At 42.6% G+C, this 14,804-nt stretch overlaps 1 protein-coding gene across 3 annotated transcripts in view; it reads left to right on the top strand.

Moving 5' to 3' along the window:
• Positions 1-14,804, top strand: part of adgrl1a (adhesion G protein-coupled receptor L1a) — a 99,900-nt gene that overhangs the window by 74,840 nt on the left and 10,256 nt on the right. For all 3 annotated transcript variants that reach the window (XM_034219590.1, XM_034219589.1, XM_034219591.1), the window contains 15 exons: positions 581-874; positions 3,454-3,557; positions 4,597-4,782; positions 4,972-5,010; positions 6,589-6,769; positions 7,322-7,444; positions 8,339-8,547; positions 9,073-9,246; positions 9,813-10,022; positions 10,420-10,640; positions 10,941-11,007; positions 11,183-11,274; positions 11,432-11,600; positions 12,539-12,694; positions 13,839-13,935. In XM_034219590.1, coding sequence (XP_034075481.1) covers positions 581-874; positions 3,454-3,557; positions 4,597-4,782; positions 4,972-5,010; positions 6,589-6,769; positions 7,322-7,444; positions 8,339-8,547; positions 9,073-9,246; positions 9,813-10,022; positions 10,420-10,640; positions 10,941-11,007; positions 11,183-11,274; positions 11,432-11,600; positions 12,539-12,694; positions 13,839-13,935 — 2,322 coding nt within the window. The remainder of the gene's footprint in view (positions 1-580; positions 875-3,453; positions 3,558-4,596; positions 4,783-4,971; positions 5,011-6,588; positions 6,770-7,321; positions 7,445-8,338; positions 8,548-9,072; positions 9,247-9,812; positions 10,023-10,419; positions 10,641-10,940; positions 11,008-11,182; positions 11,275-11,431; positions 11,601-12,538; positions 12,695-13,838; positions 13,936-14,804) is intronic.

The following is a 14,804-nucleotide window of genomic DNA, read 5'->3' as shown; positions in this document are numbered from 1 at the left end:
ATCAATTTAAAAGGGAAGTTTGGATGTATTGTATATCTGAGCCGCATAAAGGCCGGTATAAAGCTCGAATTAGGCCCAGAGAGAGAAGAGGCAGAGACACAGGGGCGCGGCACTCACAGTTTGCACGCTGCCTCTGCGTTTGATCAGCAAGGATTTTGTAGTTGTGATGTGATTCTTTTATCTTGGCATTAAGTTTGGTTGTTAGCGATGGTGACTTCTCTGATACATTTGATCAATTATTTACTTCTTCCTGACTTGTGTCGATGCGTTCTCTCCATCTCTTCAATCGCATCTCTCATCCCTTAGGAGAGCACGCTTTGAGGGGCTCCAAAAAGTATTTGTCACCCCAATTATTGTCAGGCAAACTTTTGAATTCAACTTCGGAGAGACATATTTAATTCACATGCTTATGTACTTCACTCTCTTGATCTCTGTTTCTGGCTTCTGCCGCCGCCTCTGCTGCTCTCTCACAAATCCCTTACGTCCTTTATTACTCTCTAAATGTCTCTCACTCACTCTGGGTCTCATTGGTGGCCTCTTACTCTTCTGTTCTCTCTCTTTTACTCTTGTGTTTCCTCAGGCCCTCTGACCACTACCCAAGTGGCCACCACTCTTCCAGCCAGGCCTTCCCCTGCCAGTGCCAGCCCCTCTACGGCTCGCCCTCTGGCCCCCACCTCGCGCCCAATCGGCTCAATCAACAAGCACCCTGATCTTCGACCAATCACAGCCACTGTGCCCGTCACCCGCCGGCCCCCCCTCCCTCCTCAAGACCTGGAGCCACATGTCTGCGAGTCCAAGCTGGTGCGAGGTGTCCAGTGGCCCACCACCCAGAGAGGAGAAACTGTAGACCGCCCATGCCCCAAAGGGTCTCTCGGTGAGGACAGGTCCATGTGTTTATATTTAAACGTGTTTGCATTTGTTCCACTTCATGAAACAAAGAGGGGCGTTTCATGTTGAAGCATGTGGGTGTTTGTGCATGCAATGTATCTTTCAGCATGTAGCCAAGTCAGGGTCGGCGTCATGGGGGGTCATTCGAGGGCCATGCCCCCCCAAATGAGTCACTGTGCCCCCCCAACGCAGGGTGGGCAAGCCTTGCCACTTTGCCGTTTTTTTTTGTTGTAATCATAGAAGTGAAAACCTTTCCACTAAAGGTTTTTTGTGTGAAATACATCAGAAATAAAGAATACAAATATAAAACACAGCCTGAGGTGTGCTCACTGCTGCTCTCTGATTGGTGTGTTGCTTGACCAATGACCCCCGACTTTTGTTTTGTTATCATTACGTGGCTGTGTGTTTTAGATGAAAGCCGGTGGCAATCTGTTCATCTGTTACACTGATTATACAGTAAAGCCATCGAAAATAATATGATATACAGTACAGTACAAGTAGCCTACTTCTGGGTCTCTGTGTTTCATTCAAGCTCGGCTCTCTGTGTGTGTGGCACGATCGCATTTTGTGAGTGCGCGAGCGGTAACGTGGAATGTTGTTGTTAGCATCCGGTTAGCTAGCTATGCTAACAGATATAAAGAGCTGTTTCTACACCAAGGTGGAGGAGAGTCCTCTCCTGTCAGACTGAGAGGATCGTATAACCTCAGCTCAGTGAGGTAAGGACTCTCTCAGTGTTTAGATAGTTCACTTTAGTGTAAGTTATCTCAGTGGGTCTCAAACGGTTTGGTCACCATTTATGTAAACAAGTATTTGCGAGGAACACATGTATATGATCATTAGCCTATAGCCTAGTTATTAAAAAAATAAGAGAATAAATGAAAAACGGGTATGAAATACTATAGGACAGTAACACAAGAATACAGTTTAAAAGGGGAGTGATTAGTAAAATATCCATAAAGAAAAAGTAAATCTGTGTACAGTTCTGTTTCATATGAATGCTGAGAGATTCATGTTGCTCTCAAAGTGCACCAGATTGATGCATTTAACTTCAATATTTTAAAAATAATCTTCCCCGGGGAGCATGCCCCCAGACCCTCCTAGAGGAGGTTAGGTCCACCCCCACCTAAAACATGTTCACATGGATAGGATACAAAATACATTTGCACACTTTTTATATGGTGGCCTATGTCCATATGTTTCTGTTTTGGTGGTTGTGCCACAACCGTGCATGTATGCACAAGTCATAGGTGCGCTAGGAAATAGCACATACACCCCTCAATATGTGTGAAAGACAATAGACTTTACAGCATGTTTTTTTAAATTGAAATTGCGTTGGTGTTTGTGTGTTGGTTGTTGACGGCAGTGTGTGCCCCCCCTTGGTAAATGATTGCCCCCCCCATTCGATTTGTTCTAGAGCCGACCCTGAGCCAAGTGATGAGCATGTTTGTGCTCTCGCGCTTGTTTTTTTCCACTGTTGTCTTCTTCTGTCCCTGCGTTGATCCCTCCAGCAGGCACATTCCCTGTGGACTCACAGATGAAAGCACGTCCTCCACATATGAAAGGCTCATCTCCCACGGAAACAGAGCTGATTGAAAGTAGCGAATAATGAAATGGAAGGCTAGACAACACAGGCTTTACCTCCCTTCATGCTAGTTTCTATACCTCCAAACATGTAGCGCACTTTTGTCACAAAAAAGGTCTTCCTCCATTCTCTTACGCCTTTCTGTATGTTCTCTCTGTGAGCGGCAGAAACATTAAATTAGCAGCTAGCTTAATTGCCGCGTCTTGGCAGAGCTATCAAACCCAATCTGCGGTCAATGGAGGAGAGTATAGAGAAAAGAGGGAAAACAATCGGTGGGAGAGCGAGAAGAAGCGGTTATAAAATGCCACGCCACATCTGCTCTGATCCTTCTACAACTGTGAAGCGCTGCTGCAGTGTTTCTGTCATCTCTGTTTTTCGCTTCCCTCTGCTGTCCCTTTCTCTCTATCTGTCGTCTCTCTTCTCATTTCCTCGTCTCTTTGACATGACGTTGGTTATTTGTGTTAGTAGCAGTATATAGACCACTCTCTGGTTACATCCCTGCATGGTGTCCTTCCTCTGAACCCAAAAGCTAGCTAGAAATGAGAGTTCCTATTATTTTAAAGATTACTCATCTAACCTGAAGTCTTTAGTCTGTGAGCACAAGGTAAATTGTATGTGGTACGTCTGAATGTATTCCTTTTAAAATGGTTCATTCAGAGCATGAAAGCCTGTTCCATCCCTGCCGTCTTCTTCCTTACTTTCTCTTGCCTCACTTTCTCACTGCCCGTTCCTCCATTATTGAACCTTTTCCACTTCTGACCCATTTTTACTCTACCTCCTCCCTCCGTCTTCCCACTCATCTTCAAACACTTTGCGTATTACATTTTTAAAATTCATTTTATTCAGTTTTTCTTGGGTTGAGAACATTTTTAGTGCTCATCCCTCTCCTGCACACTGTCCCCCTTTAATTGCAGACACCAAATGCTTATTATCTCTCCACTAATCCCCCTCATCTGTTTCCTCTTCCTTTTGCTCGTCTCCAGGCATCGCTTCGTTCCAGTGCTTGGCGGAGCAGGTCATGTGGAACCCGCGGGGTCCTGACCTGAGTAACTGCACCTCCCCGTGGGTCAACCAGGTGGCCCAGAAGGTGAGACCTGGAGCCGTACCCCCTGGCCGCTGGACCGTCCCCTTCCTCTGCCCCTCTGCCCCGCTGCCCCGACCCTCCTCCCTGTCCACCTCCACACACATTAACATATCTCCAAGGCTGACCTGATTAAAATACAGACTCATTTCAACTGGCCTTTCGTTACAAGGCATCTGCTCTTGATACTTAATTTACTCAGTAAATTATTTTCAGTAATACACAGCTAGGTTGAATCATTTAAAAAAAATCAGGCTTAGTGCCTCTCAGCTTGCAAAGTACTCCGCCAGTTCAATTTCTCCACCTCAGTTTTATATAAGGCATTATGCCTTTCCGGTAGCTAAACATCATGGTCTTTAGATGAGGCAGATGATTTTTACTAAGCTCACTGCTATTTAAATCGCTAAACTGTGTTATTATATACACTGTAGTGATCGGATCAACCCTGATTTGGGTAGTAATCAGATTTCAGTCCATATCAATTTGAATTATAAGTAACCTGCTAAACCCAGATACAATACTAAATGTGAGTGATGGATTTGAAAAAGAAGGATAGATAGACGTGTAAAGGTATCGCAGGCCGGATTCAAACATGTGTTCGCCGCAGCATGGACTCAGCCTCCACCATCTATACAAACTGAGCTATTATATGCAGAGGCCCCTGATTGGCTTTCTTAAAGGTTTTTAAGTGTGTGTCTGGGAGGGAAAGCAGCATCCCAGTGAATAGTTACATCATTGGAAAAATCTATTATACCTTCTCCTTTTGGCAAAAATCAATTGCAATTGCAAAGTGGTTGCTAAGGGTGTGATTTGCAAGTGAAACAGCACTAGGGAGAAAATCTGCTCTACAAGGTCCGTCTTTGTTTACCACGATGTAAGAAGGGCTGATTATTAAGATCCTTAAAAGTTTTTGTTACTATTGAGACTAATTCAACACATTTTTCTGTTTTCTAAACACTTAAAATAGGATTCAACTAATTAGAGCAGATGTGTTTTATCATCCTGATACTTTCACTTAATTGTGTTTGCGTGTGTTCACGTGCAGATAAAGAGCGGGGAGAATGCTGCCAACATAGCAGGAGAGCTGGTGAACCACACGCGCAGCCGGATCCAGGCGGGCGATGTCAGCTCGTCCGTGCGGCTGATCGAGCAACTACTGGACATCCTGGACGCCCAGCTCCAGGCCCTGAGGCCCGGAAACAAGGAGTCAGCTGCACGGAACTACAACAAGGTAGAAAGAAGCATAAACACACGCACAAGCACACACACATGCCCAAGTATACATTTGATTCAAGCATAAGAAAAGGATGCTAAGGTTAATGCGATTTTACCCCCTTAAACATGCAAGGATGAATGAGTTTTTAATTTGTAGCTTTTTTGTTTTGCTGCTTAACGCCATGCTTTGTTTTCTCCCTTCCAGCTCCAGAAGCGAGAGCGGACCTGTCGGGCCTACATCCAGGTAGATTTTCTCTTTTATCTGCCTGCTTTACATGCCTGTGGAGTAGGACTGCTCTGCGACTTAGAATAACTGAGGGAAGATAAATCCTTGAGCAGACTAGGACTGTGGATGAGATTCTTTGGCTCAATGCTCTGTAAAATGATATATTTGGCCTTCGGAATAATCACTTATAGAATTTCTGGGTCTTTTTTGAAGAGCAGTGAGATTTCCGGTACATCTCCTGGCAGACATTGTATTTCCCACAGCAGGGAAAACTCATTTGTAATTTTTAAATTGCTCATGGTGTGTACGCGTTTGAAATATGGGTTTAGCAAATGTGGAAGTCATCGTGCTTGACGTAATCTTAGTTGTGTTGGACTGTGATTGAGCCTAAGTCTGTAATATTGGCCTTGCCCTCATTGTGTTGCACAATAAGATACTATATCTGCGGCTCTGAGAAAATTTCATTTGACGATAGTACTGTATGAAAGGCAACAGTTTTGTCGTACTACACCCTTCTGTTCTTTTCCAATATTTGTGCAATATCTCTGCTTCTGAGAAAGCTGTAATCTAATATCATAAAAAGGCCTTGTGTACGCTTCTCTGTAATGATGAAATGCGGCACTCTGCAGCACACAGTCTTTTGTGTATCTCGACCTGTCTGCAGCATACTGTAATATGACGCCACATCTTCTGATCTCTGCTGGTGCAAGATGAATTTAAAGGCTGCTGTGTCGCATATAACCGACCACTATATTTTGTGACTAGTTGCAAGTTACCGCAGGACTGTTAAGATGATCCAACAAAGACATCCTTAGTCTTTTTTTCTCTTAGTAGCGCATAGAGTGCATTGTGATGGTAAATTCATTCTGTTAACGGCGACGCTCTTTATTCCACACAGCAGTCAATCCTTCATTTTGAGAGGCCTGAGCAAGAGAATTACATGATTCATCAAGCAGGCTACTCTAATAAATTGGATAGCTGATACAACCATCAAAATTGTCATTAAATGAATTGTAAGTGTGAAATAGAAAGGTAATAAGTCTGACCTAGCTCAGTAATAAAGGCAGTGCAGGAGAGTGGTGAGTTTCTAAGAAATTACAGTTGAATCTCATTGGTTTAAAGTGGTCAAGTAATATGTTGGAACAAGATGAATTACCAACGAACAGGTTATAAAGAAATTAAGAACTTACTTATCATTACTTAATAGCTAATACATAAATAATAGTTGCTACTGAAGATGAACAATCTACATATTTACTTCCCAAACATTAGAAACATGTGATTGTGTGTCCCCTCATGTGCAGTACTCAATGGTTAACTTACGGCTAACATATTTTTGTGTCTTTGGCTTCTAATAACAAAGAAGGAATGAGCTGGTGCATCTAGAGTCGAGAAATAATACTCTAAATACTCAAATAATATATCATAAGCATTTTACTCATATATTTACATTAAAGCTGTGACTTCCTATGAGTGATTCATCCATTATTACTGTAGTTCTTGATTTGTTTGTTACCCGTTACTTAACTACTCAGTATTTTGTGCATCTTGTTGTGAAGTTTTCTCTGTTATAGTAATGAATGCTTTGTTTTCCAGGCGGTGGTGCAGACGGTGGACAACCTGCTGCGTCCCGAAGCCCTGGAGTCGTGGCAGGACATGAACACCACAGAGCAGGCGCACACGGCCACCATGCTACTGGACGTCCTGGAGAAGGGAGCTTTCCTATTGGCCAACAACATGTACGGGTTACGCTTTTCTGATCGAGCGCCCAGCATTGGTAAGACAACAGTATTGATGGTGTTAATTATGATTGATGTATGGTACGGCGTGTCACGGTTATTAATGTTGTTGGACGATTAATTGTCCCTGAAATAAATGCGAACAAATTATATTATGCGATTTTAAGACCATTTTATGCCACTGTTAAAAATGATAATATAAGAGCATAATTTAAATGAGCAATACACTTCTATTTATTTTAATAATGAATATTCAGATATTGCAATTGGATTGTGCAAGTTCTCTAAAACTTGTATTAAAAACCACAAAACCAAAACAATAGATTACATCTTTTGTGTACTAGGGAAATTCTGCTATTTATTCTAGCGTTATGTAGACTAAAATGTTGATGTCATTCTGATACAAACAAACATGCATAATACAACAATCAATATCAGATCAAATGTTAGAACAAATGTCATTACCTGTATTTCGTTAGTGTAAGTCAATAACGTAATTATTATGACTTTCTGTATCTATTGATAAACCACCGTGTTTTGGACTAATGTTGTTATTTATTTTATATATTTGGTGCGGCTGTGTGTTTCAGATCTGGAGGTGCATGTTTTAAACACAGAGATGGACCAGCAGGACTTATCCTTCCCACAGAACTACGCCAGCGACAGCACCATCCAGCTCTCAGCCTCCACCATCAAACAGTACAGTCGCAACGGTCAGCAGCCCCCCTTCCTCACCCCATCCTCACCCCGAGGCCTGAAGAATGTTACTGTCCTGTGCAGCCCCGCTCTTATGTCTCCGTTTGCATTTCCACGCACGCTTAAAACAATCTGCATGCAGTTGACTAAGTTATTGGTTCATAATAATAGGCTAATCAGATTAACAAAAGTGCTGAGACAATTTCTTTTCTTGATGGTTTCTTAACAGCAGTCTTAATAGAATAGCTGGGGAGGCGTGTAGATTACAATCGGCCCCAGTCTGACAGAGCAATCTCAGCACTCCCTCTCTCCCCCATTCCATTCCCTCGCACCGTCTCTTTGCCATCTTATCCCCCTCTCTCATCTCTCCTGTTTCTACCCCCCCTCTCTGTCATCCCCCTCTCCATCGTTCCCCTCCTCCCTTCATGGCCCCTCATCCCATTCCCTTTTCTGTTTTCTGTCTCCGCTCGGCTCTGCATCGGGAACGAGATTAGAATGATTGAAACAAACGCACATGCAATATTCATATGGAATAATAAGAGATCTGTGAATGCTTGAGGGATGAATGTTCCATTGCCCTCCACATTAAATCTCGCTCTCTTCCACCAGTCAAAATGAAACGGTCCTTACCATCATTCTAACCTTCACTAACTCTCTCTCTCTGTCTCCCTCTCGCTCACCCTGTCACTCCCCACCCTCTATCTCTGCCACTCGTGCTGTCTAAACCATATTATGCTCCCATTTCTGTATTCCCTTTTTTTCCAACCATCCTCCTCCTCCCCCCTTTATCACTCCGTCTGCCTTTTTATTTTTGTTGCTTTCTTTCTTTCTTTTTGCTCTTGTTCTGACATTCTCCCTCTTTTATTCTCTACCTCTTCATCTCACAATGTTGTTCTCCTCTTCATGTGCAGGACAAGTCAAGGTGGTGTTCATCTTATATAAAAACGTGGGATCCTTCCTGTCCACGGAGAACGCCACAGTGAAGATGGAGGTGGATGGGCTGAGCCACGATAAGAAGCGCCTGGCAGTCAACTCCCATGTGATCGCTGCCTCCATCAACAAAGAGTCCAGCCGAGTGTTTCTCATTGAGCCCGTTGTCTTCACGCTCAAACACCTACAGGTGACCTCACTTAGGCGCTATCATGCTTATTACACATTCTGACACAGAGACTTCTGTTGGTAAAATACTGAATGTACTCTTCCAATATCAGAGTAGCACATGATACCAAAGGCCCTACGTAGCTGTGTAGGTAACCGGATGTATGATTACCTAGAAGAGCGTCAGGACACACTGTTTTAGGAATATGATAGCTATGTGACAACGATTAACATCAGCCTCTATGGAGATAGACATATGAGAAGCACGATCATTTCTGACGTGGGTCTTAGCTAATCTAAACAAAACTTTGTATACTGCTTTGAACCGGTATTCCTCCATCTTGTGACTGTGTAACACTCTCTCTTGTATATAAAGCATGTGAAGGACACTGTTCAGGAACTAGTTGTGATGACTACTTCCATTCTTGCAAGGATAATAAAAACATGTATCCTGATTATTGAAGCTCAAGCCGGTGACGAGAGATATTTTTCTAACAACTTCCCATCAACATTATCTGTCATTCCTCTCTTTGTTGTTTCTCTGCAGTTGGACAATTATTACTCTCCAAATTGCTCCTTCTGGAACTACTCTGAGCGCTCCATGACGGGCCAGTGGTCGTCGCAGGGCTGCAAGCTGCTGGACACCAACAGCACACACACCACCTGCTCCTGCAGCCACCTCACCAACTTCGCCGTGCTTATGGCTCATCACGAGCCCGATGTGAGTAAACCAGGGCGTGGCAGACTCGCGTTTAAAACAGAAGCTGTTTAATTTATGCAGACGTTTGTTCGTGCGAGCATTAGCGCTCACTCTCTCTGTCACACACCCTCACACACACACATGCACATTAATGTACCCACTCAAGGCTGACAAGCTCTTTGTTTTGAATTTTCTCTTTTCCTCCTTTCACTCCGACATTCTGGGAGGCACATGCTTACAAATTCATGTCCTGCTACTTGGAGCTGACATTCACATGAATTTGAATGTCATCTATTTTTTTTCAGGACGTCTTGTCTCTTGTCTCTACACTTTAGCTCCTTGCATATATTTACAAATAATAAACAAAACAATTTTGCTCTTTTCTCCCCTCCCCTTGTTTTGTATATCTATCGCCCTATTGTTCTCATCTATCTCCGTACTCCTCCCCCCTCTTGTCCAATATTTTCCCCTTTTTATTTGTCTGATACTGTTGTGTATCTGTGTTCTTCTGCCTTCTGTTTTCATCCTGTCCCCCTCCACATTCCCAACCCGCCATTTTTGTTTCTGTGCCACCACCCGGACCTCAGTACCAGGGGCGAATGCATGAACTGATCCTGTTTGTGATCACCTGGGTTGGGATTGTCATCTCCCTAGTGTGTCTAGCCATCTGCATCTCCACCTTCTGCTTCCTGCGAGGCCTGCAGACCGACCGCAACACCATCCACAAGAACCTCTGCATCAACCTCTTCATCGCAGAGCTGCTCTTCCTCATCGGCATCGACAAGACAGAATACCAGGTGGGTTAATTTCCACAATTCAGTCCGATACATGCTGACTTTGAAAAAAAGAATTGCATTACATCTCCCCTATAAAACTTCACTTTCAACTTGAAAATGACAGAGGTAATTTTATTATATTAATAGTGACTGTAAAAGTACAATTGCCATAGTGTCTCATTACGTTACTCTATGAAACATACCCTGCACTGAGTAATCTCTAAGTAATGAATTACCACTCACAGAGACAATCACTCTGGGGGGCTGCTTATAATTGTTCCTCTATAAATGTCCACTTCCTAATACTCTCCTGTTTTTCAGTCAGTTACATGTCTGGATCTTAACTATTTCTTCTCCTTCATTTGAATGTTTCCACATCTTTTTCTTCTTCTTCTCCCTCCCTTGCTACTATCCTCAGATTGCCTGTCCCATCTTTGCTGGCCTTCTGCATTTCTTCTTCTTGGCTGCCTTCTCCTGGATGTGTCTGGAGGGTGTGCAACTCTATCTCATGCTGGTGGAAGTCTTTGAAAGCGAATACTCCCGCAAAAAGTACTACTATCTGTGCGGCTACTGCTTCCCCGCACTAGTGGTGGGCATCTCTGCGGCCATAGACTACAGGAGCTATGGGACAAAGAAAGCGTACGTGTGAAGCCAGATCTTTTGCACCTGCAGATTGAGAAGGAGGATTATGCTATTCCCCCAGCTGGAAATGTAATATGCAGTGCTGTGTGAACAGCTCTTGCACCTCCCTGCGGACTGGCTTTTCTGAACACACTTAGCCAAAGCCTGATGATTAGCCTTCATAAGATAATCCGCTGAGACAGGGAAATATTGTGTGTGTGTGTGCGTGCATGTACGCGTGTGTGTGTGTGTGTGGCTGTGTGTGGCTGTTTGAGTTTGGTTGTGTGTAACTCCCTCTTCTCCTTTGTGCCACTCCAGATGCTGGCTGCGAGTGGATAACTACTTCATCTGGAGCTTCATTGGACCTGTTTCATTTGTTATTATGGTATTAGCATTACTGTCAGACAGTATTATTCCCCTCATCATTTTGATTTAACCCAGACGAACCAAAAATATTTCACCACACTTGATGAGGTTATTCACAGTGCAAAGTCACTATTTTGGTACAGACTGTAAAATTCACAGCACGTTTTATTTATCCTCTGATCTTCTGTCCCTAGCTCAACCTCATTTTCCTCATGATCACTTTACACAAGATGGTACGCAACTCTTCAGCACTCAAACCTGACTCCAGCCGCCTGGATAACATTAGGTGAGTTCAAAATCTTTAAATGGGAGTCATACTGTACTCCTGGAAATAAATGTTGTTTTTTTCTGAAAGCATAAGCTTATGATTAGTAAACCACACTGCTGGATTCATTTCTAAATTGATTCTGTTTTTTTTACATTTTCTTTTCCACTGTCATCAGGTCATGGGCTCTGGGGGCCATTGCTCTGCTGTTCCTGCTGGGGATGACGTGGGCGTTCGGCCTCCTCTTCATCAATGAAAACACAGTTATTATGGCTTACCTCTTTACCACCTTCAACGCCTTTCAGGGCATGTTCATCTTCATCTTCCACTGTGCCCTGCAAAAGAAGGTAGCAACACAATGCCAGTCTTTAAGACCTACTTCAAATCATAGATGTAATATATATGAATAAGCAGATGTATTTTTGAGGAGATAAATAGATTGATTTGCATGCGTTGTTAAAGGTCTCCTATCATAAAAAATGCACTTTTTTACACACTTTTCCTCCGTACCCAAATCTCTAAAAACGGGGGTACAACGGAGCTGATCCAGATTTGCTGCCGATATTACGTAATATCGGAAATGTGGGCTGGCTTTACACCCAAGGCCCTTTCAGAAACATCACTATCAGAAACAATGCGCAACATGTTTTGGACGTAATATGGTCTTTGTTTACATTAGCAAGCATCGCTAACACTCAGAGCTACCCTTTACTGGAGAGAGTATGTGTAAAAAAGCAGGATATAAAAAAGTACTCACCCACCTTGAGGTAAACCCGCAAGAGAAAAAGCATTTGAGCTCCATACTGTTTCAGAAATAATCCTTGATGTGGTTTTGAACATGATATGGCGTTTCATCACGGCAGCATTTAGCTGAGTATCTGGGTATAATTCTGAGCAGGCACAAGCTCCCCCCCCCCTCTTTTTATTTTATTTTCAAATATATATATTTTTTTAAAGCTACGGACCCAGAATCAGCACTTCTCTATAACGGAAATAGAGGGGTATGAGGCATGGCTAGAATGGGTGATCTGTTTGGTATTTTGAGCAAAACACTTCATAGACATGTTTTTAATATATTTTATATATCTGAGACCTATAATATATGCCTGAAAATAGTATAATAGGAGACCTTTAATATTCAGCATAAAGTGCTTGAACCTTTATGTTGCCGTGTTTTAAAAGCATGTGCCGCTCTACATTGGGTCCAGGCTGTTGAATCTAAGTGTTTGTGTTTATGAGTGGCTTTGAAACCTGCCGCTGTGCCGTTGGTGTTATTTCTTAACAGGTCCATAAGGAGTACAGTAAGTGTCTGCGTCACTCCTACTGCTGCAGCCGCACCTCCACCACCAGCTCCCATGGCTCCCTGAAGAACTCGGGCCTGCGTGCCAACAACCGCTACTACAGCGGCAGCCAAGCCCGCCACGCAGCGGCCCACCGACAGGTGCGAACAGGACAGACCCACACATAGAGGATGGCACATGCAAAACAGTACCCTTAGATGCAGGCTCACTTGTTTGTTTATCTTTACACAACAACTAGACCACTAATGAATTTAAAAATAGTATTTTTCTTCAAACAAATGAAAAGTAAATCTGCCTTAGCTTTCGGTGAAAATCAGCTTGTTTCGGTGGAATGAAACAAAAAATCTATTTTCTTGAATCAAATGACTCCCTTGGTAGTATCTGAACACTTTCAAAAAGAGTGTCAAAACAAAAGGAATAGCTTTGGAAACAAGGGACATTTTAAAAGCTCTGTTATGTAAGATTCTAGAGTTGAGAGCGCCTGTGAGGATTTGACTGCTAATCAATAACAATGATTCAGCGATTACTTTGCAAAGCTTTGAATTGATTTACTAACTTACTGACTTTTCACACAACAGTCATGTTTCTTTCTTCTGCCCTGAAAAAAAGATATTTGCAGCAAGTGAAACACCGGTGTTACAATACATTTTGTTCTCAGTGACAGATCAGGATAAGAGTGTGTTACATCATGATATATGAGGCATTCATTAGTCGTGGCGAAGCTGCTCTAATCATCTGCCGTGCTCACCTCTCTTGTGAAGTTTTTACTTTCATGTTTCCATACATTACTGGCAGGCCTATGCTTACTAGAATGACTCATTAATACATATTTCCTTTGAAGTCCATGTGCTATATTTAAACAAGGCACCATACAGCACACCCAAAAATGCTGTGCATGCTGGTATATTCACTGTCACAGACACATACTGTACACACATTGACAGCCCACACAATCAACAAACCAGCTTTCCCACACTATAATGAGAGGCTTCTTGATAACAATAGTATCAGCTACTGCAATCATGTTCTACACAGCTCCAGATTATTAGCCCCCCTCATGATTACATGACATAGCACTGTGCCTCTTTACCCCACGCCTCTCTATCATTGTCTGCCATGTTTGCCTATTGTTCTTTACGGATTAGATCGAGCCCCACCGTTTTGATTACAGGAGTCCCACTGAGATACAAAGTCTACCCGTCGTGTTTCTATATTTAACTTGTTGTTAGTGATCGGAGTGTTGTCTGTTTGCTGCCACTCACTGAGCTCTGCTCCTTCTTCCAGAGTCGGATCCGCAGGATGTGGAACGACACGGTTCGAAAGCAGACGGAATCTTCTTTCATGGCGGGAGATATCAATAACACCCCAACACTCAACCGCGGTGAGGCCTCCCTCTTTCACTGCTCTGCTCCCCCTCTGTTACGATATGCATGCTCTGATGCACACAAACATATAGGCTATAGCACACACATTTAGATAAACTCAACAGAAATAACTAAAGCAAAGGGAAGGGTGGACATAGCCAAGGCAAGGTGCTGTTACCCAGCGGTACATGTGCACATGTGACAGTATACAAGATGTTGAAATATATGTTCATGCCTGGTGTATAAAGGTTACCTAATGATTCACATCGCCTTGCAGCTACTGGCAAATAGCTGTCAGAGCAGTAATAGCGTACATTTAATAACATACAGTTGATGTCTGGTTGGTGAATTTCAGTTTGCAGTGCAGTGGCAGCCGCTGGTCTTTAAAAGCACTTATACCCAATATATGAAGCTCAACCCATTTAATATGTGAATCTGTGTGTGGGTTGATCGCAATTAACTCCTCTTACACATAAGCTGATTTGAGTGAATCTTTAATACTTTAGTATACAGAAAATAGTCAGTAATATTTTACTTGAGCCCACGGGTAGGGTAGCTACTTCATCACATCATAAATCACTTCTTGAACAGAGTTTAAAGCTTTGAATAACTGTTTGCAGTCAGCTGCTGTGAAATATTTAATAATGTTAGAATAGTCATCCGTCTTTGCTTTATTTATTCATTTTGTGAATGATTTCCAGTTTTAAATTAAATAAAAAATGTATTTGAGCAAGGATGGAGACGAGTATAACAATATCAGGTAAACACCAAACCAGACAGTTTAGAAAAACTAATAAACCTATAAAACTAATATGGTTTTGCCTTTTCGGTTTTTTATAATCTTCCCCATTAATTACAAAGAAGTCTTGACATGGCAATATATCAC

This window comes from Gymnodraco acuticeps, unplaced genomic scaffold (assembly GCF_902827175.1).
Source record: "Gymnodraco acuticeps unplaced genomic scaffold, fGymAcu1.1, whole genome shotgun sequence".
Classification (NCBI taxonomy): domain Eukaryota; kingdom Metazoa; phylum Chordata; class Actinopteri; order Perciformes; family Bathydraconidae; genus Gymnodraco; species Gymnodraco acuticeps.
This window is presented reverse-complemented; position numbering and strand designations above follow the sequence as displayed.